Genomic DNA, 18,020 nt, shown 5'->3' with positions numbered 1-18,020 from the left:
CCAATTTCGATTACTTTCAAGTAGGATATGCTTTACTCATTCCAAAAGTTTTTTTCTTCTTTTTTAAAAATTATTATTTTTACATTACTTTGCCTGGATCCACCATTTATAACACTGGTCAAAAACTGCAAACAACATAACAGACAAATTAGCCTGAAATCATGGGTGGGGCACAGATAACCAGGAGAAAAACCATAAAACATAAAGTTGACCAGAATTATTTTTCGGAGAGGGAGGAAATAAATGAATAAGAGCTTTATGATGCCATATATGTATTATATACTTACTTTAAACAAATGTTTATTTGGATTTTCTATTAATATTTTCTATTAATATTCTTCTGAAATGGAGCATACCAGAAGAGGTTTGAGAACCACTGGTATAACATCCCATGCAACATGCCAAACCTTGAGAGATGAGACTTAAGGAAACAGTAGATGTCATCTCCGGCTGTTTGAACATCAGTCCAAAACCACCACTGGCCAACACTGTGCTGGCATTAATTCAATTCAATTCAATTCAATTTTATTTATATAGCGCCAAATCACAACATAAGTCGCCTCAAGGCGCTTCATAGATACAGAGAAAAACCCAACAATCATATGACCCCCTATGAGCAAGCACTTTGGCGACAGTGGGAAGGAAAAACTCCCTTTTAACAGGAAGAAACCTCCGGCAGAACCAGGCTCAGGGAGGGGCGGGGCCATCTGCTGCGACCGGTTGGGGAGAGAGAAGGAAGACAGGATAAAAGACATGCTGTGGAAGAGAGACAGAGGTTAATAACAGATATGATTCAATGCAGAGAGGTCTGTTAATACATAGTGAGTGAGAAAGGTGACTGGAAAGGAAAAACTCAATGCATCATGGGAATCCCCCGGCAGCCTATGTCTATTGCAGCATAACTAAGGGAGGATTCAGGGTCACCTGGTCCAGCCCTAACTATATGCTTTAGCAAAAAGGAAAGTTTGAAGCCTAATCTTAAAAGTAGAGATAGTGTCTGTCTCCCGAATCCAAACTGGAAGCTGGTTCCACAGAAGAGGGGCCTGAAAACTGAAGGCTCTGCCTCCCATTCTACTTTTAAATACTCTAGGAACAACAAGTAGGCCTGCAGAGCGAGAGCGAAGTGCTCTAATAGGGTGATATGGTACTACAAGGTCATTAACCCTTGTGTGGTGTTCATATTTTTGTTACTCAGCCAGTGTTCATGGGTCTGGTGGACCCGCTAGACTTTTGGCTTTCCAAATTAACACTATCAAACAATTTTATGTTAAATTACTCAACAGATGTTCACTTCATCCCAATTACAAGCCATATGAACAGCAAACATGGTTAATTTTTTCCCTTTACCTTTATTAGCTCACATTTATGAATCAATGTGCTTCTCTTTTTTTTTTATTTATTTATTTTTTTTTATAAAATGTTATAAAAAACATAAATACGTTATAATCAAGTGGAGTGAGTGTAAAGACACAACACATTTACACGTGAAGCAACATGTTTCACAACTAAATGGGATCAGCTGCTCATCAATGGTGACATTAGGCCCAGGGTTGTAAAACAGGGGGAGGCGGTGCACACACTTATCCCACACTGTCCTGATGGCAGCTAGCTTGTCTCTCTGCCGTCGAGCTGGTCTGTCGTCTCGGTTATCAAAACGGATAATCCTGGAAATTTTGTTGAAGTTTTCCAGAGACACTGATGCACGGAAAGGTTTCTGCATCCCACAGGGATTCTGTGGATTCCCCTTTGGACCTGAAAACTCCTGCAAGGATAAAAACCCCAAAGTAGGCCTTTGGGGTTGTTAGATAAATTTGGTCCATCTCCTTCCACCTCTCTCCAAAAACACACCTTCCTTCTAGATTACTGCAATCCAGAATAATTTTCTGGATGGAATCTGGGATGAAAAGCTCAAATGAAGACTTGATGTCCTGCACATGAGTACCTGTCAGCCGTGTTGGCCCTGGCTTATCACAGTAACAGCTCTGCAGGGTGGCTCATTTCTTGGGCAAGAAGACCATTCGATTTCACCAGTTATTGACATCCATATTTCTTCACTTGCTGTCTGGTGGGCTTGTTCTGGTCCTGGAGCTGGCTGCAGATGGGGTACTCGTCTTCGTTTTGTTACTAAATGGTGCTCAACCTCATCCTCTTCTTTAAAGTCACTGTCAGACTCTGAATTTTCAGAAATGTGAAATATTCTGAAACCTCTTTGTCAACATCATCATCTGAAGCTCCTCTCTCTTCCAAAATCAATTGGATGGCCCTCGCAGCAGATAATATTTTGCCATCTTGATCAGTTGTGATAAAGAACCACACTGGCAAAGTCTTATTTGTAGTATTATGCCCCTAATTTGCAGGTGGGACAGGGTATGAGAAAATAAAATTTGGATCCCTCAAGAAAGAGGGTAAAATGTGTGAGATGTCAGAGCAGACGGTGTTGATAGTTGAATTTTCAACAATGTTGCAACTTTGTGTGGGAGCAGGAGGGGAAGAAAACACTATCAGCAGCACCAGAAAGGAGGAGGACAGAGTGTGGGAACACAGGACCTACACTTTCAACACTTTTATTAGACCTGGGTCCAGTGGACCCGAACACCTTGTATGTAATGTAAATGCGTGGGGGGAGGTACAGTATGAGGTCATTGAAAATTAGTTCAGATTTATGTTCTTCACAGAAAATAAGCCAAAGCCAATGAATTTCAGGTTGAAAAAATAATTAATTGTTTAATTTTTCTTTTGAAAGAAATTGAAAACGGGTCTCACAGACCCGAACACCATACAAGGGTTAAGATAAGATGGGGCCTGATTATTTAAGACCTTGTATGTGAGGAGCAGGATTTTGAATTCAATTCTGGATTTAACAGGAAGCCAATGAAGGGAAGCCAAAACAGGAGAAATCTGCTCTCTCTTTCTAGTCCCTGTCAGCACTCTTGCTGCAGCATTTTGGATTAGCTGAAGGCTTTTCAGTGAGTTTTTTGGACATCCTGATAATAATGAATTACAGTCGTCCAGCCTGGAAGTAATAAATGCATGAACTAGTTTTTCAGCGTCACTCTGAGACAGGATATTTCTAATTTTAGAGATGTTGCGCAAATGGAAGAACGCAGTCTTACATATTTGTTTAATATGTGCATTGAAGGACATGTCCTGGTCAAAAATGACTCCAAGGTTCCTCACAGCGTTACTGGAGGCCAAGGTAATGCCATCCAGAGTAAGAATCTGGTTAGATACCATATTTCTAAGCTTTTCAGGGCCGAGTACAATAACCTCAGTTTTATCTGAATTAAGAAGCAGAAAGTTAGCGGCCTTCCAGGTCTTTATGTCTTTAAGACATTCCTGCAGTTTAACTAATTGGTGTGTGTTATCTGGCTTCATGGACAGATAGAGCTGGGTGTCATCTGCATAGCAGTGAAAATGTATGCTATGTCTTCTAATGATACTGCCTAAGGGAAGCATGTATAATGTAAACAGAATTGGTCCTAGCACTGAACCCTGTGGAACTCCATAATTAACCTCAGTGTGTGAAGAGGACTCTCCATTTACATGAACAAATTGGAGTCTATTAGATAGATATGATACAAACCACTGCAGTGCAGTACCTGTAATACCTACAGCATGCTCTAATCGCTCTAATAGGATATTATGGTCGACAGTATCGAATGCTGCACTAAGGTCTAGCAGGACAAGCACAGAGATGAGTCCACTGTCAGAGGCCATAAGAAGATCATTTGTAACCTTCACTAAAGCTGTTTCTGTGCTGTGATGAGCTCTGAAACCTGACTGAAACTCTTCAAATAAACCATTCCTCTGCAGATGATCTGTTAGCTGTTTGACAACTACTCTTTCAAGGATTTTTGATATGAAAGGAAGGTTGGAGATTGGCCTATAATTAGCTAAGACTGCTGGGTCTAGAGATGCTTTTTGAGTAAAGGTTTAACTACAGCTAGGCCTTCAAGCCTGTGGTACATAGCCGATCATTAGAGATAGGTTGATCATATTTAAGATCGAAGAATTAATTAATGCCAGGACTTCTTTGAGCAGTTTTGTAGGAATGGGGTCTAAAAGACACGTTGATGGTTTGGAGGAAGTAATTATTGAAGTTAACTCAGAAAGATCAATTGGAGAAAAAGAGTCTAACTTAACATCAATGGTACTAAGAGTAGCTGTAGATAATATTACATCTGTGGGATGATTTTTGGTAATTTTTTCTCTAATGATAAAAATTTTATTTGTGAAGAAGTTCATGAAGTCATTACTAGTTAACGTTAAAGGGATTGTTGGCTCAAAAGAGCTCTGACTTTTTGTCAGCCTGGCTTAATGACAACCAGTGTAGTAGCCAGAAGTTTAGAAGTATCTAAGGTAACAAGTTACCGGTGCCAAGATTCGGGCAAAAAAATAACTGTTGTAAAACAGTGTTTTTTCTAACTGAAATATCGTCTTAAAAAGAATGGTGTTGTTTCGTTGGGTTGCCAGAAGAAAGCCTTTTCTCTTTAAAAAGGACATGGCAACATGGCTTCTTTTTCCAAAGCTGAATCTGAACGAACCAAAAGATTTCTGATTTGTGCAAACAATGTCCTTTGCACAATTCAGACCAAAGTGGAGGAGTGTCCAATAACTGACACAGTGGTGCTTAGACAACAACCTTGTGCTTAACAGCAGCAACACCAAGGAGGTCATTGTGGATTGCAGGCGGTCCGGCAAGACAAAACACGGTCCTCTCCTCATACACGGAGAGGCAGTAGAGCGTGTGGACAACATCAAGTTTCTGGGTGTGATGTGCCCAGCAAAGGCTCTTCTTCCTCAGGAAGCTAAAACGGAACAAACTCTCTTCTCAGCTGCTCATGAACTTCTACAGAGCCACAAAAGAAAGTATCATCTGTCTTAGTATGACCCTTGGCCTGGGTGATGAAAACACCACAAGGGATTGTGGGAAATCCACTTCCACATCTGGACTCGGTGTACGCTAGACAGATCCCAAAAACAGGGCCAGACGTGCTTCCTTCAGGAAAGTTGTATAGGAACATGAAAACGTACCACCAGCCTGAGAGACAGCTTCATTCCCCAGAGCTGTGCAATCCAATTCTGTGACTTTTTGCACATATTATTTCTGCACACCTGCACACATGGATAGTGTGGTTTCACTTGTCTTATAGTGTATCTGCATATGTATGAACAGTATATTTATGTATGTAAAAGGGAGTTCTCTTCTGTGCCAATAGCTACCGAACAAAATTTCGTTACGCACATATTAACAATAAAAGGATTTGTCTTCTTCTTTTTCTTCTTCTTGGGCTTGCAGCCCACAGGATCTGAGCACCTTACAGGTGTTATGGCCCACAAAGCTCTCTGGGGAAAAGAGACTTTTTTCTAGTTGAACATACAGCATTAAACAGATTATAAAAGAATCCAAACAATCACAACCTTTTGACATGTAGGGATTTATTAATCACTTTGAGGGTCATGACTTGTAAGTGTAGGATTAACATTTTTCGAACAGCTAATAGAAGTGGTAATAACAATCACATGGCTGTTCAAACAAGTCACCAGAACACAGCTAAACATTTTCTTGCTCACTGGCCACCTGATCATTTTATTGTGACTATAAAAGCTATGTCTGGACAGTGACACATTAAAGAAGCTTAAAAAAAATCTATTGTCTCTGCAAAGAAAGAAAATGAGTAAGGCGTGAATGAAAAATGTTTTCAAGGACAAAACAGACCACAAGAGGGCAGCATTGGTCTACGACAGTATATACTACTAATAGTAAACATTAAAACTTTCCAACAATCAGCAATAAAACCAAAATTTAAACTTAAAATGATAGATTTCCTGAAGAAAGTTTACTTTATGTTAAAATGCCTTTAAAAACCTGTGCAGTATAGATCTATTTTCAGACATGATCATTGATGGGATATCCACCTATTAATTTCCTTCCGTTTATGCAACTCTGGCTAACACAGAGAGACAGATAACCATGCACATTAACATTCAGAACTACCACACACACATACACAATGCAACACAGAAAAACCCCACCCTAAATACAAATATTTTATGTGCCTCAAATCTAACTGGGGACAGTAGTCCCAAATCAACTGGTGTGTGAGCTGATATAGGTCCCCAATTTCTACATAAATGAACTCACACCAAACCTCCACATCCACACACAAGTACTGCATGTGCATTCAAAGTCCTTCACTTGCATTGACAGACATGTTCCTTAATTAAAGCAAGATTACATACTGCTTGTGTGTGTGTGTATTTGTGAGTGTGTTGTCAAGTCTGAACATACACAAAAAGTAAAACACACCAAAGTAAAGTGATTTGTCTCCTTTCACCTCAGACAGCACTGCTATAAAGCTCCTTCTCTTTCACTTGATGTGTGGCTTTACGTTACTGCCATCTTGTGACCACTGGTAACATTGTCACTGAAAGATGTGCTTATTTCAGTCTCCTAGGAGACCACAGCTTTGTCAGTCCCTGAGGGTGTGTCCATCTCCTGTTACCAATGACTAAAGCTGGGCAAGCTGAGAGGCCAGAAACCTTTTTTCTTGTGGTTTGCACATGTGCATTGTGGACAAACCACTGGTCTGCCAGTAAACCGATGGCAGACTAGCGTGACAGGCAAGCTGCCGCTAGCTCAGCTTTTACTGCTCTGAGATCAGTTATGGTCTGCATTACCAAGCAAACCAGCTTCAGAGATTTAGCATCATAACAGAGAAGTTCCCTCTTGCTAAACACCCTTGGTTAACATATGTGATGTAAAGAAGAGCATGAAAAAGCTTTTAATAACTTCTTTAGTACATTAACAAGGAAAGCTGTGACGATTTCTCTGAACATGTCCAGTCTAATAAAAACAGGCAAGTTGACCAGGTGCAGGGTCAGCCAGCACTTTCAGATTAGCATCTATGAGAATGTCTAAATGTTTAACCAGCTGTTTTGCCAACACTCCACATTCTTTTTTCATTCATATTTGAAATCACCCTATAGATATTGACAGTTAACCATGTCACACGTTGCTCAATCCTTTTAATTCTGCTTTTGCTGAATGCTAAATGTGCAAAATAAAGACGTAGACTTTTGTTTCTGTGGTCATGAACAGCTTCCTCACTGGACAGCTACTACAAACTCATAATTAAGATATTTTGTGAATGGAGCTGGACATTAAACACAATATAAAGCATTTAAAATTAGGTCACCCTTAAACATATATAGCAGTAATTTTAATCAATTTAACGTTGATGAGAAATAATTTTCTTCAGAATAATTATCACAGTTTTTATACTTTATGCACAATTTTCCACTAATACAGTTTTTTCTTTAATAAGGTGTTTCCATAGTGTTTTATTGCTTCCTTTTCCCAATGAAATGGTTTGAAAAATTCCTCCACTGCTTGTCATTTTCAGCCAATAGTATATCGTTTTTTTTTTATAATATAGTAGATATTTATCTAACTATAGTAATACTAATAGTACTATTTTACAATTCTTCAGTCATGAAGGAGTGCAGAAGGGTGAAGATGTCAATGTAGAGGGTGGCCAGGCAGGTATGTTTGAATGTGATCCAGTTTATCTTGTTAAATTGGTAAGCAGTGGAGGAAGATGTATGTGTGTCTCCATTATATACTGTACAACATAAATCCAGTTTTCATGAAATAAAACTCCACATAAACAAGTGGTTAGTGAAATGAAGACTTTGAATAGAAAAACAGCTCACGGAGAACCCGCTAACTTTGCTCTTGGCTCCGCCTGCTTAACTTGTCTGCCCAGAAACTGTAGGTTGATTGGTGTAGCAGGGCAAAGCAGAGTTCTGGTGATTGGCTTCACTGGTTTTCCAGCAGGATCAGGCTTCACCTCATAGTGCTTTATCAACTTCAAACACACAAAAAAGAAAGAGTACTCTTTAAAAAGAAAAACATGGAATTGACATTTATTTATGTGAGCAGAAATTTTAAACTCACTGATTACCAGCTGCTTGCCAATTGACTACTGTGTATTTTGGATGACTCAGGTCAAAGAGCCTGATGAGTGGTTTGTATTCATGTGCATGCCCAGGCCGACAAAAGAGTAAACAGCTTTGAATGGGCCGAGAAGTTACTTTAGGTTAATACTGCTCCCTGAATGAAGCTGAAGAACAACCGATTTCCAGGAAATTTAAAAAAGCAACGGCACAATGTTTTGACCCTGTTTGTTTGCATATTTCAGTCTTGCAGTCTTAGAGTTATAAAGTTGTATGGATCCTTTAACATAATATGCAGTGGAATAATAACCTGACCTTAGCTTCTAAGTCTTTAAAGTTGTAAGCATCAAGCTACTGTTCAGTTTTTATAATAACTTGTTCAGCAACTCACATAAAGCAAAGTATTAATTCACAGCACTCCTTCCAAACCTTATCCATTACCTTTTCCAATTTTGCACTTAAAGTTATATTTTAAGAACTTAAAGTGCAAGTTACAGTTTGTCAAAACATGCAAACTGTTTTTGGATTAGATGTATAATCTAGTAGCTTTTATCACTATCCACTCTGCTGCCTGGGCAAGACTTGACACAGTAGCTTTGCATGCTCAACTCAAAGCCAAAGTACACTGCTGTGTTGGCAAAAGTTGCTTCTTTATAAGCAAGCACGGAGCATCATTAGCATTAGGAACAGATGTTCTTACCCTGGAGAGGAGGAGATACATCTCAAGTTCAGCCACCCGCCGACCTAGACATGCCCGGATCCCAAAACCAAATGGTACTGACCCGAACGGGTGCTGCTTGGACTTATCCTCCCCTCCTCGGAGCCAGCGCTCCGGCAGGAAGGTGTGAGGGTTGGGGAAAATATTCTCATCATAGGACACGGCGTAGTGGCACAGGTGGAACAGCGTCTAAGAGAGGAAACCCATGACGTTTGCTATTGTGCTATGACTGAACCCCAACAACCCCAACTGATTTCAGATGGCGCTGTATAGACAAGACTGCATTTATTTACTAGTAAGAGGCCAGGTGTGCTTAACGTGCATCTTACCTTTTTTGGGAAGAGATGATTCCCCACCACAATCTCATTTTCAACAGTGACGCGGGCGTTTCCTGGCACAACTGGATACAGGCTGGCGACCACAAAACGCAGAAAGGCATCAACACAGTTTCCATTTGTTCAGTAAATGCAACTCTTTGCTATCTCACCCCTTACAAACATGTAAGTCTATAAATGGTGAAGTATTCTTTTAAGTGGTTTTATTTCTTTAACTTCCATGTTTAGGAGCAGATAAGTGTTTCATTTCACCTTGGTTATTATCTTATTAATAAAAAGATTCCCCTCCTACCGCAGTGTCTCTCTGATGATGGCCTTCAGGTACGGCATCTGAGCTATGTCATCACTGTTTGGCACCTTGTCCCCAGGGCAAACGCTTATCACTTCCTGGTACAGCTGTTCTTGGATCTCGGGCTCCCTCGCCAAATGGTACAGAGACCAGGAGATAGTGTTGGAGGTCTGCAAATCAGAGAAACACAGAGTGTAATGTTCTGTTTTATGTAATGTTTCGACATGTTCCATTTGTGTTTGACTTTCAGGGAGGTTGATCTTTGGGTTGAGAAATATCTTCCAGAAAACTTCACTGCATTGATTAAGGAATGGCATACCTTTCATGTTTTTACATGACGATTACTCATCTGCAGCATCTGAGACAAGAACACCTCATTTATATTACTGAAGATTTCCAATCCAGGACAAAGCTATTTCATATTTAAGTGGATGAAATGCTGCTTTGAGTAAATCCGTAGACAAGACAGATTGACATGACAGCATTGCACAGTGTGTGGCAAAACCAGTAGTTACAGAGGAATCAGCCCAGTGAGTAGTCTATAAACTGTATGCTGAATTAAGGCATCATTCTATATAGTAGAGTCTATTTAGAGAAAATCAGCCTCCGTGTGGAAAAGCACAACTGGTTTTCTAAGTCAACTTCAACTTCTTGTTTTTATATGCATTCTTTGACTTTAAGAAGACTTTTAATATGTTCAAAAATTATCTCTTAACTTGTAGCTGAGAACTATACTCCAAAGTTGGACTGGTAATCTGCCTGATGGGCCGCCACAATTAGGTCAGTATAGTTTTCTTTTTCTTTGTCAATATAACTATACAGGCTGGCTTGAAGGGCTGCTGTGCACCGTGCATTGTGCACAGCAGCCTATTTGTTCATTTTCATTACTGACAATACAATGCCCAATCAATTCTGGTCACATCGCTGGCCCCTCCCCTACCTTCCCTGTGCACTCGTGCACCTTGTAGAACAGAGTTAATGTGAAAGAAGTGTTTAGTAAAGAGGAACAAACAAAAGCAAAAAGAAAAAAAGAAACTTAAATTAACCAACATGTTAGCAGCTCCACTGTCAGCAATAGTAGAAACAGAAATTAGAAGTAGAATAGAAGAAGTAAAACTGTTTCCCAATAACTGCGTCTCTATCTAGGGTGAGTGGCAGTGGGTTGTTTTTATATAAAGGAAAACTAACATTTTTTTTTTGTTTCTTATTAAGTGGCTCTGGGAAGATGGAAACCTGGAAGCCTAAACGAATAATGGGAGACACTTTAATGCAAACAAATTTATTTTGGGAATTGGGAATGACGGAGCGGTGTAGTTAGTACTCACTGTGTCTACTCCTGCCAGGAGGAGTTCAGTGATGCTGCCCAGGATCTCTGTGCTGTTCATCTGTTCACTGAGCAGGAGGTGTGTGAGATACGCTCCCTCCACGTCTTTGTCCAGGTGGACATTCTCCTGGATCTCCTCAATTTTCTTATTCACCAGTTCTTCAGCTACGAGAGACAACATCATCTTATCTCATGTGAAATTAAAAGAAAAAGACTGTGAGAAGACATGTTTGCCCACTAGATGGGGAAAGAGAGACACAGTTAGGGATCTTGTTAGCACACTGATTGTGTGAAAAGCCACATGTAGGGTGGACTTTGTCTCTTTGTGTGTGTTGTGTGTGCTGACCTTGAAATTAGCTGATAGTGCTACTTGAAAATGTCCATGAACCCTGAACTGAACTAACCTTGGTGATCCACAACCAGTATGGAATCGGGAGTAGGTAATGTTTCCATGAATTAAATCCTACAGATTTCTGACAACTAGAAAAGTCTTTTCAATTTTAAATCGTGAATATTTAACGAAAAGCCTGAAAGGTGTTTGGTTTTTTTGCACTAAAACAGAAAACATGTTTCAAAGTGGTTTTAGAAATCACATAATGGCAGAAAGCGGATAAATATTCAGCAGTGAATTTACCAACACACCACACTTTTATTTACTCGTTAAAAATTAATGTTGCTCACCAACTTTGAAGAGATGATCCCAGGCTGCGACAAACCTTTTCCAGGACTGCAGGTAGGGCCAGAGGAACTGTGGGAAGAGGATGACGACTTGGGAGAGATGGAACATTTCCCCCACGGAGACAATGAACTTTTGGGTTTTCTCGGGGATCACCTCACTCATGCAGCCCATACGGGTTTCAAAAAGCACTGAGCATATTCCTGTGTTTAAAAACAAAACGATAGTTTGTCAAAAGAGCTCAGTGCAACTTGACAAAACAACATCAATTTGACAGCACATGCATACAATAGAAAAACCTTCCTGCAAACAGCACAGACCACTGAAATGTGTCCAGGGTCGCTCTCGCTGATCCCTGTTCTGTGACCTTTGGAGCTGCTGATCTCGACATCTTGTCATTCATTATTTGCTTTCCTTGGAAAAATTTTTGTTTTGTTTGTGGTTTTTCTATTTGTTTTCTTACACATACTTTTCACCAGCTTTTTATTTAGTTAAAAGAAAAAACCTGATAAACCTGATAGACTGATGAACTTATTTGAGCCTCATTTCCTGATGCATACGCGCATGTCTGCACATTAATTGTGTGTATAAATGTTTCGCACACAGATTTGTTCATATTTCATACCTGAATTTTTCTGTACAGTCCCTCTGACCATGCATACAAACAAACGACAGCCTGGCTTACTTAGGAATATAAACACAAGTATTTACAATTAACACTACTACTGCTACTACTGCTGCTGCTGCTGCTACTAATTATTAATATTATTCTGCTATCAAATTTTGGTCATTATTTACAGTTTTCACAATATGGTAAACGCTCAGAAATGCAATAAAAATAAATAAATATAAAGAAAACATTTATATATTTAACCTTTTTCCATTTAAACATATTCCACTGTCCCTTATCTCATCTTATTGTATCTTAAATGTTCTTATCTTTCATTACAAATGACTTCCGTCATTGCTGAATGTCACTCATAGAATAGGTTTTTGGCACTATCCCATGAATGCTGGATAATCTGGCTTTTATTGTTCTCTCATCTGGGGCTGACAGGTCACATGATCCTTGTCCTCCACCTGTTTTCTTCCTTCCTTTCTTGTTGTTTGCCAATCTTTTCATATCAACTTTGATTCCACATTTTTCTTGTCTCAGCTGAAATGACTGAAAGATGGTCACTCCTGTGGAAACACTTTAGAAAGCTGCACCTTATCTGGCTTCCACCTCATCTCAGTCACCACGTTTTCTACTTCACCTGGCAGCAAATGTGTTTCTTTATATAGATTACTGGAGGCACTGATAAAATGCAATTCACTAGCTTGGACCACATCCTCATTTTAGGTTTGACTGCATTTCTAGCAGATAATGGCAGATGGCTTGAGTATGAATTGAGGCTGCAGTGTGGGGAAGGTCTCAGAGGGGACTGGCCGAGGCTCCTGGGCCGGGCAGATCCCCACGTACTAATGAATGGTGAATGGATTTAAAAGGGAGGGAGGGTGGGGCACGAAAACAGGTACAAACAACTTGTAGTGCCGGGGGTGGTCATGTATAGACAGACAACCAGAAGGGGTGTGGAGATGTTATCCCACTGCTGAAATTCAGATAAATCATCTCCGTGTATGGATATTGTGAGCTGGTCCCGAATGATTCTGATTTACTAGCATATGCACGGTGGTGAGAACAAAATAGACTGATACTCGTATTTTATAAATGCTACAGTAAATTTGCATGCAAAACTCATTTTTTGCACCAATTAAAAATGTTTCCACGCTAATATTTGTGAATGAGGCCCATTGACCATTAGCCACTCGTCAGTCACTCAGCAAAGCAAACCCTGCTTTAGCCTCCTTTCTGACTCTGATGGCAAGCATAATTAAACTCGGCTGTATTCAGTAAAACTGAGTGTGAGCGCTCATTTCTTGGACCTGCCACTTGATTCTTAGTTTGCTGATTGTGTTTTCACCTCTGTTGTATTTATTCCCTCAGGTTGTCTTTGTTCCTTATGTATGTTATCCTTAAGTCATTTTGTTTAGAGCTTGTGATGCATCTCTAGTATTTCCCTGTGTTTATTCTTGGACTCCGGTTGAATTTTTCCACTTCACTAGACCTGACACGGAGCCAACGACCTGTGACCTCATTGTTTACTGAGGTCACAGACGAGACATCTGAGGGAAACCACCCTTCGCTTTTGTCACCGAGATGCTACTGCGATCTTTTATATGTGGTCAGTTCATGTGACGCAAGCTTCACATAGCGCACCTTTAAATGTAATGTGCTGTGAAATGGAAGAAATCACATTCTGTTTATGAGGCTACAGCCAGCAGCCAGTGTACCTTAGTGTAAAGATCTGCTAGCATAAGATAAATTTATCACCACCAACATTCTAAGCAGGAACGTGTCATCTTGGAAGATGGATTTCATTTGGACGGTGCTGCTGTCGGATTTTAGATTTATGATTGAGACCGGACTGTAACACTTAAAAACAATCGCAGTCAAAGTGACCGTGTCGCATTATATGACCACATTATCGTGTCTAATCAGCGGTCAAGGCCAAAAGAAAAAGCAGCTGTCGGCTTACTGAATGACACACAGAAAATGAGGTCTGCAGGTTTGAAAAAATCAAGGACAAGAACAATTACACAGCATATTCCTCTGTTTTCTTCTTGTTTCCAAGCATCTAAATGAGATGGACTGCATGAGTTTCTAAAGCTGATTAATTAACAACATTTCATTTATTTGTTTTGTTTTCTGCTAACCTTCAAAAGCAAATTTGTAGAGCTCTGCAGTCAGGTCATTGACCACGACTCCCTGTCCACTGGTCTCCCTCAGCCAGTTCACTCTGCAGATAAAATCTGTCACCACCTCATTGATGGTGTTGGCATAGGAGGAGACGTGCTTGGGTTTCAGCATTCGTGGATTCAAGATGCTGCGAATCCGCTGCCATTTGGCCCCCATCCTAAAAACCAATATAAAAACAAGGGAATCAGGCTCCAGAGAGCAAGTCATTGAAAATTACTTCTTTGAAAAATAATTTTATGATAATATCAATCTATAAGTATAGATTTGTATTTGGCTTATTCTTGCTTACATTTAAATGGACTCACTTTACAGGCAAGGCTAGTAAGAGTCTACATATTTCCCTTCTTTATCAACAAATCCCATCCAAAGACCAAAGTCAACAAGGAATTAATACTAATAACAAGTGTTATTGTTTCCAAAGTGCTTCAAACTGTTCAAAATGAAATATCCATAGCAGATGGGCAAATGTCTGGAAACACAAGTGGGTGTTTGAGATCTTTAAACATATCCAAATGCACATGAACGAGTGTACCCTGAGTAGTTCCGGGTTGTCTAATAGTGTCTGAAAGCCTGTTAGTACTGCTCCAGGGTCTTAACTTTCAACACTGATAAGTGCTGCTAAAACAAGTCGGACAAGAATAAATGAGGAGCTGAGAAAGTGTCTGTTATTCTGCAAGAACATTGTGGTCCACAGGCCCTTCCTTTTAATACTTTAGATTTTATATGAAACTGATGAAGTCTATATTGGTCTCAGTCTCTAACACTAAAAAAAAAAAAAAAAAAAAAAAAAACCTGAGCTGCAGGCCTGGACTGAATCCCTGCACGCTGCCAATGTTCCCTGTCAGCAACAAGTATGCATCACAAATACTAACCACAAAGTAATTTCATACAGAAAGTATGAACTGAAATGAGGTGAGATTAAATTCTGTTAAATTATAGTTTCCAATTTGTTAGAACTGTTTCAAGGCAAAATCAAGAGGAGAGAGGTGCATAATCAACAACCACAACCTCTATGAAGAGGAAGAACAGTAACAGTAACCTCTGTCTTAGGTCACATATCAAAAATTGTCAATCCATACTTTTAAAGGCATTGCACTCCTATATACACCTATATCTATCTATCTACATCTATATATATATATCTATATATATATATATATATATATATATATATATATATATATACCTACATATTTTATATTGACTGGATTATATTATGGATTTTTTTTCTTTTTTGTTCATAACATTGCATTCAAAGTCCACGTATTTGCTCCCATCTTAAAGAACCTGAACACCTAGCAAAGTTTGGCACTGGACAAAGTTTTTTCGCATAGCAACTGACACAACAAAAAAATCAATGTATCGTGTTTGTTTGTTTGTAGAAAAGAAATGATCTGCAGTTGCTACATCACATGTTATTGCAGCTTAATCAGACAGATTTCATCAGCGGAAACAAAACAAACAACATGCTGTCAGCCTGCTCAGAGTTACAGTGCAGTGTGGATTCAGGACACAGATGTGGTGGATCTGTGATGGTTTCACTCACTCAGTCAGGGGTCCATGGGCCTGGTTCCTGAGCTCTCTGTAGTTCCTCCAGTGGGGCATGTCTGTCCGGATTGGGTGTTTACCCTCCTGCCTCAGCACCTGTTCTATCAGGTCGGCACTGGCCACATTCACCACGACCAAAGGGCCGTATTTGGACTTCCACAGGGGGCCGTATATCTTGCTGTGCTCGATCTTTGAGCAAATAATGGGAGTTAATAGGTTAGTTGCATGTTCAGAGTTATCAGGAGGTAAATGATGTTTAAGGAGACCAACAGTTTCCTGTTGGAATTAGAAAATATCATGACATATCAGTGCATACTTATCTTTGCTTAGAGTATCCTCATTATAAAAAAAATATCTCTTACTTATCCTCTACTGTGGAAAACTCTCCTAAGACTGTGACTGTCTCTCAAAGGAAAACTAATATAGATTTCTTTTTATTCATTTATTTGTATTACAGGATTTGTTAAAGATGATTTTAATCGTTGTTATTAAGCGCTTATTAAACCAAGATTCAATTCTAAACCCCAAACTGTGCGTGAATAAATACCACAGTGGGGTCATCAGGATACACTGATCGCTCTAGCAGCTCCAGGGGATGGTGCACTGTAGTTCAAGGGCGCGGACTGAACCCTTAGTCCAGAAGGAAAACTCTGTTTTCACCTTCTTTTCCAACTTACTTGCATTTGTTGCGTCGTTTGGAAATATCCCTTTATAAAAAGCCAATACAAGGTAGTCATGAAACTCGGTCCGCCTAAATCATCCATAGTTTTCATTTTGTTGACACCCATGACGGTGCTGGTGGAGGCTGCCTCGCGGCGGAGGGTGTCCCCATAGTTGGCAGGGTTTAGTCCCGCTGTCACTCTCTGGATCCCTTTAAGCTGCTGACACTTCACGCGCAGTCCGACGTTCATCAGAGATCTCCCGAGCATTTTAACCATGCAGTGCGTCTTATCGGTCCCTTCTTTGTGCCGTGACAGGAGGCTAAACAAGTGAATCAGCCCCGGTGCCTGTGCCTGTATATGTCTGTGTGTGTGTGTGTGTGTGTGTGTGTGTGTGTGTGTGAGAGAGAGAGAGAGAGCGGTGAAATAATGCCTCTTTGTTTGTGAAACAGCAAACCCGATGCCCGTGTACCAGCCTCCTACCAACAACTGTGGACTTTGACATTATCATAAACGTCAGCAAGTGAACCTACAGGACGCTGTTTGTAACCTGCGCAAACGCAGAGGAACAAATATTATTCATATACATATAAAGCTCTGGTGAAGATAAATTAGTCAAACACATTCATAATTCACAACCTATACAAACAAGGTTAATGTGGAGTTGAGCCAAAGCCCCGGTTTTCCGTTTTCCTTTAAAGGATGTTGGGGGTGGAAACACGTCTGCTTCCTTACTCTTCCTTACCCGTGACTATATAAAACACACTCCTATATTTATTTGTGGGAAATTACCGTCAAACACTGTTGCGTAAACGCCCGTTTCGTAGGCGTGAATGCAGTTTGAATAAAATTTCATTATAGCCTGAAACTACCGGAGGACAGCGGCTGGAGGTACAGCCTTGCGGGGATTGGTGGATCCGGTGAGGGTGGGTCGGATCAGACGGCAGAGTTTTGCCCACCCAGACGTACCAGCTTTTGTTGTTGTTGTTGTTGTTGTTGTTGTCTGTTAGCTACAGTGTTACCTAAGGAACCTAAGAAAGACAGATAACTGCCCCAACATTGCCCTCTTCCTCCTGTTTTTAATTATTACTACGTTTTCTTCGTACTTCCGAGTCACCTGCCTCTTCTGGAACCACTGTGAGTCAACTCTACACGTTTTCAAATGGCCTTTATAAATTAAAAGTATTTGACTTGGCACAAATTGAAAATATTGCAACAGGAAAACCTAATAATAATAATAATAATAATAATAATAATAAATATTATTATAATAACCGTAACAATAATTAGTTCGGAGTTATTAATAATAATAACTGGTTAGTCAGGCTCATGCCTATATGTTTTTATTGTCGCATTATTTGGGCGCATATAGCCTTCTGTATAAAACCAAACATGAGCACGGCGCTAAAAAATGTGTTTAAAAAAAATCAACAAAAAAGTTACAAAATAACTTATTGAAGCAAGACTGCCTAGCAAAGGCGAAGATTATTGATTTCTGTTTTTCAAACTTTTGAAAAGTTTGCAAACGTTTAGAGAATGTTGTTGTTACCCACAGTGTGCTGAGTGTATGTAAACCTCAAAAATGCCATTCAAGTTTATTCACTACTTTTAATGTTTAGGGATGTTTGAGTTCTACTTGGTAACAAAGTCATAATGTTTAACCCAGCGCCTCCATCATCAGTGATCAGTGGAAGTATAGAGAAGCCTAGTCT

General features: G+C 39.8%; 1 protein-coding gene across 1 annotated transcript; it reads right to left on the bottom strand.

Annotated features, from left to right (window-relative positions):
• Nucleotides 1-5,428: 5,428 nt before the first annotated feature.
• cyp27a3 (cytochrome P450 family 27 subfamily A member 3) lies at nt 5,429-16,807 on the bottom strand. Its single transcript, XM_085373932.1, has 9 exons — nt 16,327-16,807; nt 15,648-15,838; nt 14,059-14,258; nt 11,307-11,504; nt 10,627-10,790; nt 9,305-9,471; nt 9,007-9,088; nt 8,660-8,866; nt 5,429-7,871 (listed from the first exon to the last, which is right to left on the bottom strand). Exons 1-9 carry the CDS (start codon nt 16,585-16,587, stop codon nt 7,713-7,715), a joined length of 1,629 nt encoding a protein of 542 aa, XP_085230058.1. The 5' UTR covers nt 16,588-16,807; the 3' UTR covers nt 5,429-7,712.
• Nucleotides 16,808-18,020: the final 1,213 nt, after the last annotated feature.

This window comes from Diplotaxodon limnothrissa, linkage group LG16 (assembly GCF_057381915.1).
Source record: "Diplotaxodon limnothrissa isolate DT_005_m linkage group LG16, D_limnothrissa_male_GT1.1, whole genome shotgun sequence".
Taxonomy (NCBI): Eukaryota; Metazoa; Chordata; class Actinopteri; order Cichliformes; family Cichlidae; genus Diplotaxodon; species Diplotaxodon limnothrissa.
Note: the sequence above shows the minus strand (reverse complement) of the source record. Positions and strands in the feature narration are given on the sequence as shown.